This window comes from Hippocampus bargibanti, linkage group LG06, assembly GCF_051943395.1.
Source record: "Hippocampus bargibanti isolate YZ-2025 linkage group LG06, ASM5194339v1, whole genome shotgun sequence".
In the NCBI taxonomy this organism is placed as follows: Eukaryota; Metazoa; Chordata; class Actinopteri; order Syngnathiformes; family Syngnathidae; genus Hippocampus; species Hippocampus bargibanti.
The window spans coordinates 24,204,770-24,216,747 of NC_142739.1; the positions used below are offsets into that span (position 1 = coordinate 24,204,770).

General features: G+C 38.7%; 1 protein-coding gene across 4 annotated transcripts in view; it reads left to right on the plus strand.

The window, feature by feature from the left end:
* Window positions 1–5,818, plus strand: part of LOC148896897 (tax1-binding protein 1 homolog B-like) — a 28,501-nt gene extending 22,683 nt beyond the window's left edge. For 3 of the 4 annotated variants that reach the window (XM_088999528.1, XM_088999532.1, XM_088999529.1), the window contains 4 exons: window positions 592–787; window positions 1,822–1,985; window positions 2,852–2,937; window positions 5,029–5,818. In XM_088999528.1, coding sequence (XP_088855654.1) covers window positions 592–787; window positions 1,822–1,985; window positions 2,852–2,937; window positions 5,029–5,227 — 645 coding nt within the window. In that variant the 3' untranslated portion in view covers window positions 5,228–5,818. The remainder of the gene's footprint in view (window positions 1–591; window positions 788–1,821; window positions 1,986–2,851; window positions 2,938–5,028) is intronic. The other variant, XM_088999530.1, reaches the window with a different exon arrangement.
* Window positions 5,819–11,978: the final 6,160 nt, after the last annotated feature.

The following is an 11,978-nucleotide window of genomic DNA, read 5'->3' on the forward strand; positions in this document are numbered from 1 at the left end:
CGAGCCACGTTTAACTCATTCATTGCCATTCACAAATGCATTATTTGGGAATTGAAAATATGACGCAGAGGGCCATTCCCGAATTTGTTCGGGTCTTGTTTTTTCATGCTTGGGTGCCGATAAAGCACTGGCCATGGCCATGGCCTCTGACAATGTTTTTGTCTTTTCCACAAAGAGCAGCATTTCCCTTTTTTCCATGTTAATGATTTGTTACAACAACAGCTGTTTTTAATGCGCTATATAAATCAATATGTATGTATTGTATTTTTTACAGCCACCCCCATTTCAAGCTCAAATAACTCCAGACCCATATAACTTAAGAATTAACTCTTTTTTTTTCTAACGAAAGAAGAATGTCTAATGTTTCTAACGCTGTATTGAATGTTGATGTAGTCCCAAAAATCAAAATTAATATTCTGTAGTTCCTGGAATTCAAGTGACAATGACAAAAACCAGGGCACTGGAGTGGACACAGTTTTGCACATCGTCTGGCAGTGAATGAGTTAATTAGACTCACCAAATAATTTTGACACCTTACATGTTAATACCACACGTGGCATAATTATTCCAACTTTGTATTTTTCTCTCTAGGAGCTTCAGAAAAGCAGCAAGGCAGAGCAGGGCGCCAGTGGCAAAACCGGTGCTGAGAATGTCCAGTCCGGTGTGCCTTTATTCCTGCAGTACCCGGTACCCTACGCCCAGGATGCCCCCACCCCTCTGTTGATGTCCCAGAGTCCCATCAAGTTGTACTTTGGGAACCCGTACACCTCAATCTCTGAAGCAAAAGGTTGGTTGCCGCCATCTTTAGAATGGAGACTTAGATTGGAAGGTATGCAGTAATCCTTTGCTACTTTACATCTGTGGAAGCTCTCAGTCGTACAGGAGTAGTTCATCGATGAAAAAGTTTCTTCATCTGTACTTCTTTGAAGGTGTCGGACTTTTCGCTTCTTATCCAAGAAGCGTCAGCGAACTAAAATCTTTTGCTGGTAGTTTTGGCCCTATCATGCACCTAAAAGCTAGCAACCACTCATTTGACGACAATGAGGTTAAAATCTTCGCCGCGAAAGAAAATAGATGGTTTGAAAGGGGAGTAAAAGAAGCTATTTTCATAAAACAGCAAAACCCTTCACTAAATCGCCATGGTGGGGGGAGGTTCAATTTGGATTGTTCCTACAACCGACATCTTAGGCAACATAGGCTTAGTTATGCTGATGAGGTGATACCAGATCAAATGGGGCAATCAGGCCAGTCATAGACCCCAGGACAATAGAAGTAATCACTCAGGACAATAGGAATAATCAGTGTAGCCGCAGGGAGTAGTCCTGTTCATCTTACGTCGTACATACTCTCGTATTTTCATTTGTATTTAATACTGTACTACAAATATTTACTGTGCTTCTTTATGGACGTCATGTACTGTGTTCCACTAAATTTGGCCTTATAAATGTTTTTTGTGCTCATACACATGTAAATTTACCAATAGATGTCGGGTTCGCTACGTCGCTGTTTTTCCACCTATCGCGGGTGGTCTCGGTCCGCATAAACGAGGGATTACTGTCATTTGGAATGGAACCAAATGTTCAGTGTTCATATGTTGAAAATGTGCGTCGGATTATGAAATGTAAAGAAATTCCACCAACAACGCTTCATATCCTGAGTTCCCAAGTATTTATTTAATGTTGTTTACAAGAAAAGGTTTTGCAACCCAGTGGTACACATGAACCCTGTCCGTTTTGTTGCAGCCATAAAAATTAAAAGTTGATGATTTGCTCAAAAAAACGTCAATCACAGTATCTCTTTCTCCCACTGCGCTTTCCGTAGATGATGACGACGAGCTGTTGGATGAGCAGCTGCTTTGCTTCCCTCCCGTAGGCCCGCCCTCCTGGGACAGCAACGTGGTGTGCAGCCAACCCACGCGCCAGCAGGCCCAGCCCGGCGCCGCCGAGGAATCCCAGGATACGCAGAGCAACACCAACAACAACAACGTAAAAGACTTTGTTTATTGAAAACAATTTAAAATTCCACCAGATTGCTGTCAGTGATTACAGTATTTTCTGGATTATAAAGCGCACCTTCAATAAATGACATATTTTTAAAAACGTTTTCCATACATAAGGCACACCGCATTATAAGGGGCACCTTCAATAAATGACATTTTAAAACCGTTTTCATACATAAGGCGCACCGCATTATAAGGGGCACCTTCAATAAATGAAATTTTAAACGTTTTCCATACATAAGGCGCACCGCATTATAAGGGGCACCTTCAATAAATGACAGATTTGACAAAACGTTTCCATACATCAGGCGCACCGCATTATAAGGGGCACCTTCAATAAATGACAGATTTGAAAAAAACGTTTTCCATACATAAGGCGCACCGCATTATAAGGGGAACCTTGAATAAATGACATATTTTAAAACTTTTTCCATACATAAGGCGCACCACATTATAAGGGGCACCTTCAATAAATGACAGATTTGAAAAAAACGTTTTCCATACATAAGGCGCACCGCATTATAAGGGGAACCTTGAATAAATGACATATTTTAAAACTTTTTCCATACATAAGGGGCACCTTCAATAAATGACAGATTTGAAAAACGTTTTCCATACATAAGGCGCAACCGCATTATAAGCGGCACCTTGAATAAATGACTTTTTAAAACGTCTTTTTATACATAAGGCGCACCGCATTATACGGTGCACCTTTAATAAATGGCATATTTTAAAATGTAGCCATACATAAAACACACCGGATTATGAGGCAGCTTCTGAAAAAAAATCTCAAGACTTTTAGGTGTGCCTTATAGTGCAGAAAATACGGTAATATTATGTGTCACTTTTCAGGTTAACAACAACAAGAAGCCCACCGTAACGGAACCTCCCAACCCGTTTGTGAACGATGGACAAAGTCCCTTTTGCTTTGAGCCAAGGTAACGCACCTTCTCATAAACGACGAGCCAGTTTGCCGTGCGTGTAATGTTTTTTTTTTTCTACCATACACGCCCCACCCTTCTCAGCCTTTAGCAGGCGAGGGGGGAGGCGGCCCACCCACGTCGCATCAGACGTGTACTTTATTACCTTGTGCGTCTGCTTTGGCCACGTCATCACTTGACTGCTTGCTCATCCGGGGGGAGGGGGAGAGGGGGGGGGGGGGCAGAAGTGCAATATACAAATAAACTTGACTTGAAATAGAACGTTCAAAGTTCCCATTTGAATAATTACTCAGGTTACTGTAAAAAAAAGTATAGGCAATGATATTAATAATAATAATAATACTAATGATGATAATGATAATAACAATAATAATGATAATAGTAGTCATGATAAAAAGTATAGGCAATGATGATAATAATAATAATGATGATGATAATGATAATGATAATAACAATAATAATGATAATGATAATAATAGTAGTAATGATAATGATGATATAATGATAGTAATAGTAATGATAATATCAATAATGATAATAATATAAGAAAATTGTGATGCGAATAATAAAATGATATTTATGATAATTATGATAACAATGGTAATGATAATCATAATAATAGTGATGATATGATGATGCTAATAATAATGATAGTAATAATAATAATAGTAATAACGATGACGATATAATGAGAATGATGATGATCATAGTAATGATAATAATGGTGTTGATAATAATAATACAGTAATAATGATAATGTAATAATAATAATAAAAATGATGATAATATAATAATGATAATTATAATGGTAATGATAATGATAATAGTTATGATGAGGATAATATAATAGTAATAATCATGATGATAATATAATAATGATAACGATGATGATCATAGTAATAATACAGTAAAGTCTCGTTATATCGATATCGGATATATCGATAGTCCCGGTTATATCGATACTATTTCTATGCACGCACGGAGAAAATTACATGCGCGCAGGGTCGGATATATCGATAGTCCCGGTTATATCGATATTTTTTCGGACTTGAATATCGATATGACGAGACTTTACTGTAGTAATGATAATAATGGGTATGATAATAACGATGATAATAATAATGGTAATGATAATAATAATAGTAATGAGAATGATGATAATATAATAATAATAATAATAATAATAAATGATAATGTTGATCATAATAGTAATGATAATAGTGTTGATAATGATAATCAGAATCCGGCAATACAGTAATGATGATGATGATAATAGTAATGATGATGATAATAATGATAATGATGATAATATAATCATAGTAATAATGATGATGATAATAATAATTGTAATAATAATGGTAGTAATAATGATAATAGTAATGACAATGATGATAATATAATAATAATGAAAAATAATAATGGTAGTAATAATGATAATAGTAATGACAATGATGATAATATAATAATAATGAAAGATAATAATAATGTTAATGATAATGTTGATGATGGTAATAATAATAATGGTAATGATGATGATGATGATGATAATAATAATAATGATAATGATAATATAATAATAGTAATGATGACAATAATAATGACTCCCCTCTCCCGGCAAATTGGCATTTTTGTGTTTATGTTTGTCAAAGTTATTATAAGTGCCTTGCACGCTGGGTCAGAGAGGATAGTAATTTCATCTGTGCTGTATGTCATGTATATTTGACTTTAACTTGATGATGATATTAATAATATAAAGATCATAATGGTAAGAATAATGGTAATTATGATATTGATGATGATAATATAATAACAATAACAGAATTATAATAATAATTATTAAGGTCCAGCAACAGCTTTTTTTCTGAAACATAACTAACACATGACATCTCAAGGTCAAATTCATATTGTGCAAGATTTTAGACGTCACACAATAAAAAGAATTGACAGGAACCACTGTACACGACTAAATTTCCATCAGTACTTATTTTCTACTAAAGTACCAGCGTTGAATCAATACTTCTTTTACCAGAAGTCTTTGTGTGTGTGTGTGTGTTATAAAAAATGCTTTGCTTCCCTTTGTGTGTGCAGCATGGACATGAAGCGATGCCCGCTGTGTGAGGTCATCTTCCCACCCAACTACGACCAATCCAAGTTTGAGGAGCATGTGGAGAGCCACTGGAAAATCTGCCCCATGTGCAGTGAGCAGTTCCCGCTGGATTGCGATCAGAAGGCCTTTGAGAACCACGTGCTCACCCACTTTGACGGTCACCCGCTCGAATTTGATTAGCCGCCGCTAACACGTTGATGCTCTCGTTTGGTGCATGACGATGGTCTTAACGTCCATTCTGTACCGCTTTCTTTCATAGACAGGCGCTTGTCAGTAAATCTGAATTCTTTTTAGTTTTTTTCTCTCTGTGTGTGTGTGTGTGTGTGTGTGTGTGTGTGTGTGTGTGTGTGTGTGTGTGTGTGTGTGTGTGTGTGTGTGTGTGTGTGTGTGTGTGTGTGTGTGTGTTTGTGTGTGTGTGGAAATGCTGTTCATTAGCATTTCCAATTTACAGATAATCCTGAAAACCAAATGTTTAACCTTACACTGTTGAAGACATCTAAGATGTGGGAAGCCTATGGAGGGTGGGTACACACACATTTTATGATTATATGCAGACATTATACAGAATTGTCAGATATATTTTAGAATAAGTACACTAATGATATTGTGACAGCATTGATACCGTGTCCCACCCGGGTTTCTCTTCTATCAGCTTTTCGAGTATTTAGTTAGTGAATCATTGCATGTTGTTGAGTTCCAGTTTTACTCTTTTTTTTCTCCATGTATTTGTTTTCTCTGCTCATGAAATTAATAAAGATCCTTTGAAACATCCTTTTATTTGAAAAATGAAGCAGTTTTTTTGGCGGGGGGGGGGGGGGGGGCACACAGTACATCAACAATGTTCTATTTGCCTGTACAGACACTTCCCTACTTACGAACATTCGAGTTACGAACAACGGTTCAGACAAATGTTTTTGTAGTAACATGCAGTCTTCTCTCCAGTAGTCCATATCCATCTTTATAGAGAATATATTTTATGAAATGTTTATTTTTCAGTACAAACCAATACAGGTTACTTATACAAGCCTTAAACATAGTTATATAAGCCTTAAACATACATTCCTTCCAAAATATAGCACTGAAGGGACTTACGAACTGGTTCAACTTACGAACACATTCCCCTTACGAATGACCGTACGGAGCCTATCTCGTTCGTTCGTACAAGCCTTAAACATACTTATATTAACCTTAAACATACTTATATAAGCCTTAAATATACATTCCATACAATATATAGCACTGAAGCTACTTACAAACGGATTCAACTTAAGAACGAATTCTCCTTACGAAAGGATTCCCCTTAAGAAAGATGTTCGGAATGTATCTCGTTCGTACAAACCTTAAACATACTTATATCAACCTTATACATACTTATATACGTCTTAAACATACATTCCATAAAAAATATAGCACTGACGCAACTTATGAACGAATTCATCTTACGAACGGTCATTCGGAATGTATCATTTGTAAGTTGGGGACCGTCTGTACATTGATGCCCCGATAGGAACATATGAAAATATAATTTGATGCATTTTCCTCCTGATACATTCGCTGTATGCTGAAGTTCAAGATTTTTTTGCATTACAATACTGACGTTAGCTTGGTATTGGACTGCAGTTCCATGCCAAAACCGTTTATACACATGGTAAAGGTTCAACGGCACATTACTTGAGAGTTTTGAAAGGCGCTTATAAATGAAATGTATTTTATTATTATTATTATTATTATTATTATTATTATTATAACGCTGGAGCAAAATGAAAATGAGTACAAAGACTAGTTAAGGCCCCACCCCTTTATAGCAGGTGTGGGGAACCTACGGAAAGTGGGCAAAAATACAACCTTTTTGGAACTGTTGGAAAAATCCACCTCTTACTCTTAAAATTATAACATAAATACTCGTTAATTTTTGGCCTTGGAAGGATTTTTATACAAAGCGATAAAATATTTCCCATCGCTGCCATCGAACATGGCTTCACATGACATGGAATGGTTCACTATTCAAGGTAAGGACGATCGTCACAAAAGGCTAAACACTCAAACTTTGGTGCTCTTTTACATTTCTGTATATATTTTGTTGAGATCTTCAGCGCTTTCGCGATGCATTTGGGAGAATAAAGAGTCGAGAAAGTCCTCTTGTTTAGATCATACAAGTAGGATATTTATTTGCCGAAACACAGACAGCAACCGCTGCGTTCATCGTCGTACGAGAAGTCCAACACACAAACACACAAACTGGCTTTTATCGCTGTCAAGTCACGTGATGTCCCGTCGTGGCTAGGTTGCCAGATCAGTTCAGTATTACAGCATTACATAAAATGAGGATACAATCTAACTTTCTCAACACCCCCACTTATACTCAGTTTGCTGTAATGTAAACCAAGATAAACAGAACAATGTGAACTCTGTTTTACACATGTGAACTCTGTCTTACACATTTCACATTTAAACACAATTGTTTTTACGTATTGGTAGTCATCAATAATGAAGTCACCGTCCCATATGATTTTGATTACCTTGTCACTTCTTGACTCTTTGGCATACATACAATAATCACCTGGGTTTTGCTTATACTCATTATCGGTTAAATAATCATGTAAGACCTTGTTCCCGTTTCGGCCAGATTGTTTGAAACCGTAAAGTGATTTTTCTAGTTTGTAAACTAGACCATCATCCTTTTCTCCATTTTCCAGAGCTGCTTTTTGAAGCACCACTCTTATACCTGTTTGATTGGCTGTTGGTGAAAACGTCTCTCCATAATCTATGTTTTCCACCTGGCTCTTGCCCTTTGCTACAAATCGTGCTTTATATTTGTCTCTGACATCTACATCACGTTTGATAGCATATACCCATTTACCCCCCACTGTTTTCTTGCCCGCTGGTAGGGTTGTTGCAGTAAATGTGTTGTCATTTAATGACTGAATTTCCTCATCCATGGCTTTTGCCCATTCTTGAGAATTATTTGATCTCATTGCCTCTGCATATGTTTGCGGAACACCACACACAGCTCTGTAACAGTAGTCTACTGTGGTGTGTGCCCCATCGTTATCGCTGTACTCAATCACAAAATCATCAAAGTGACTAGGTTTCTTTCTTTCCCTAGTAGGATACCTTCTATTTTCAGGTTCATCATTTGTGTCACTTTGTCGTGTGAGGTTATGTTCATTTGGCTCTGTGACTGCACTTTCGCGTGCATCCCTGTCTTGTACACATGACTCTTGGGCTCTTTTATTAGGCTCCTGAAAGACCTCACTAGTCTTAGGCTGTCTCATGCCGTAATATGTGTTTTCATCTGTTTCATTTGTCTGCGTCTCTTTCTCCACAGCTACCTTGTTCACAAACTTCACGAGCCTATGTTTTAGCACTCTATTTGTGTTTGAATTGTAAACCAGGTGTGCAGGGCTATATTTATCAAACCCCACAAAAAGTCCTGGATCACATTTGGGATCAAGCTTTCCCCTTTCCTGTCTGTATGTATAACATGAAGATCCAAATTTTTGCAGTTTGGATACATTAGGTTTCTTACCCGTTATCATCTGATAAGGAGTTTGCCCTGTACGCCTGCTAAAGCATCTGTTGCGTACATGTGCGGCCATTTGTAGTGCATAGTGCCAAAGCTCTCTTGGAAGCTTGCTTTCAACTAGCATACAATTTGCCATTTCAAGAAGAGTACGCCAGCCCCTCTCTGCTGTCCCGTTCTGGTGCGGCGAATAGGGCGCTGACATCTCATGTCTTATTTTGTTTTGCCTCATCAGTGTTTGGAAATCACTGCTTGTATACTCTGTTCCTCCATCTGACCTCAAACGCTTGACTGTCCCATATGGGGATACATCTGCGAGGAACTTTTCTGTCGCTATTACCGTGTCGTTTTTCTTCTTTAGAAAATAGACAAACATTGCACCGGAGTAATCATCAGTAAATGATATTGCATATTTATGCCCATCAATAGATTCGGTGCGCATAGGGCCTGTAAGGTCAGTGTGTATCAGCTCGAGAGGATTCTTGACTCTTCTATCAGGATTCCTGCTTCTATTCTGAGTGAATTTCCCCTGAATACACACCTCACACTCTTGCTCAGGTTTACATGCTTTACCCTTAATCTGCATGCCATTAACCACATTCTGCAATTTAAGAATATCATCGTAATTGCAGTGGCCTAATACCTCGTGCCATTCTCGTATATCACGACACGTGTTACATTTGTCATTGGGCTTATTTTCAGTATGTAAGTAGTACAACTTTCCATACACATGTATACCATATTTTGTCCCACCTTTCGTAATCAGTGAATCTTTACCTTCTTTAAATATCACTGTTGCCCTGTTGGTGGTTGCCTTCTTTACAGAGAAAATGTCTTGGGGGTATGAAGGAATGTATAAAGCGTCTCTCAGCGTTGCTTTATGTCTTTGTCCTTTGATGTCAATCAAAGAGACCTCAGCATCTCCCCTTTTATGTGCGACTCCGCTGCATTGTGTGCCGTCCGCCAGCTCCACGCGGTGTCTTTCCGGTTTGAACGTGCTGTCGAAATTCTTGAACATGTTCACATCAGTGATGATATGCGAAGTGGCTCCTGTGTCCACCATCAATCCTCGCTCTCTGATGTCGTGACCCAACTGCTCCCTGGATCTGGTCTTGCTGTCCCTCATCTTGAGCACGATGTCGGTGTCGCCGTCTTCTGACGCTTTACTGCCGTCATCTCGTCTGTCCTTGTCCTTACGCCTGCACGTTGCATCTTTGTGTGTCTTGCTTTTGCAATGACTGCACCATGTCTTTTGTCGACATTCTCTTGCTTTGTGGCCTTCGATCCCACACTTGAAACACACTATGCTTGTGTCATCACTGTGCTGGTCACGGGTGTTGGTTTTGGTGGTTTGTCGTCCACTCCGACCCTGTGTCTTCATCACACTGTCCCCTGACTCAGTGTTCAATTTCTCAGTGGCTTCAAAACTCCGTAGCTTCGTCTTGAAATCTGCAAACTTGATTTCATCATTTGAATGCGCTACATGGATTGTGAATGGCTTGAAACTTGCTGGTAGTCCTTTTAATACCATGGCAACAAGTAGTCCATCTCCCAAAGTTTCACCTGCATTTCGGAGTGCTGTGATGGCGGTTTCGGCTTTGATGATATAGTCTGTAACACTTTCATCGTTCCTCTTTTGAAGCGACGTGAGCGTGGTGTACAGATTTATTATCCGCGGTTTTCCTTTCCCGGCATAATATTCTCTCAATATCTTCAAAGATTTTCTTCCATCATCAGGTGCATCTCTCATTATTAGTGAGAGGCTCTTGTCATCAAGCATATTTATCAATTCGGCATACGCATCGGCATTTTTCTCTGCATCCGTAGCCATATCGGAACTCGTCGCCGGCTCGCTTAGCACGGTCTTCTTTAGTCCCAATAAATGAAAATGTCCGAGCATTTTTGTTTCCCATATCTCGTACTTATCTTCATCTCCGTCGAATGCCAGTCGAAGGTGCCTGCTTGCCCTTCCTTGATCCATCTTGACCGCTGTTTAGCCGGTTAGCGATAGCCTCGTTTGCTCACCGCTCTTTCAAGTCTGGATACACTTCTGGCTTCACTTTATCTCCCAAACGTCTCCTGGGCCCATAACCTGTTGAGATCTTCAGCGCTTTCGCGATGCATTTGGGAGAATAAAGAGTCGAGAAAGTCCTCTTGTTTAGATCATACAAGTAGGATATTTATTTGCCGAAACACAGACAGCAACCGCTGCGTTCATCGTCGTACGAGAAGTCCAACACACAAACACACAAACTGGCTTTTATCGCTGTCAAGTCACGTGATGTCCCGTCGTGGCTAGGTTGCCAGATCAGTTCAGTATTACAGCATTACATAAAATGAGGATACAATCTAACTTTCTCAACATATTTAAACACATTGTGAACGCGAGGTTGACAAAAATGCTTATAAGTTGGCAACTTGTTTCAGAAAATAAAAGTGCTTTAAAAACTGCATAGGTAAAATGAAGCTAAATGATAGCTAAGGAGAGCTTAAACACTGGCTGAACACATGTTGCTGAAATGCTTTTAAATATTACTTGAGTTCACCGTCGAGCACTCGGTTGTTGGTGATTTTGAAGGGGAATTAATAATAATTAAAACAAAGATTCAAATTGATTCAAATGAGAAGTGAAATGTTGGCTAACAGTTAGCCGCTAACATACATACTGGCAACAATAACAAAAACGTATCAAACCTCTCAAGATGGAGGACACTGATTCGCTGTTGCGACACCTCGAAGAAGGGAAAACCCGAAAGGAAAAGAAGTTATAAAGGAGAAATAGATCCACGGTTACGTAGCAAAAATAATGTGGAAATAAAATGAATAAAATAAAAAGGTGGGATTGAGAGAATAAAAACAGAAAACTTTGATTCTATGAATAAAAATACCAAGGCTGATAATTGTTCCAGGGGACGCACCACATTTTGCTCAGTCAGATGGGATAACCTTCAGCTAATTCTTTTTCCCTCAAATAGCAACATCAGTTATTTCCATTCATTTATTTTTTCGCTTTACCTCATTTTGATATGTTGGAACGCATCCGAGCTCCTCATTGGGGGTGGAAATGGGGGGGGATAAAGGTGTGGGGGTCGCCCACGAACTCTTAAATGCTTTGTAAAAAGTGAGCAATATCATATTGAGAAGAGCAGCCCTTATCATTACGTCAACCACAGGTGTCAAAGACAAAGCCCAGGGGCCAAATCTGGCCCGCCACATCATTTTATTCGGCCCGCAAGAGCAAATCAAAGGTGAAATTCCGTCATGCTTGCTAAAGTCTGAACCACAATTTCAAATCGTCGCATGTAAACCACATAATAATCATCATTCTTGACTTCAAATCCTAAAATTATTAACTCATTCACTGCCATTCCCGAATTTATTGGAGAATTGAAAATATGCTGCGCAGTG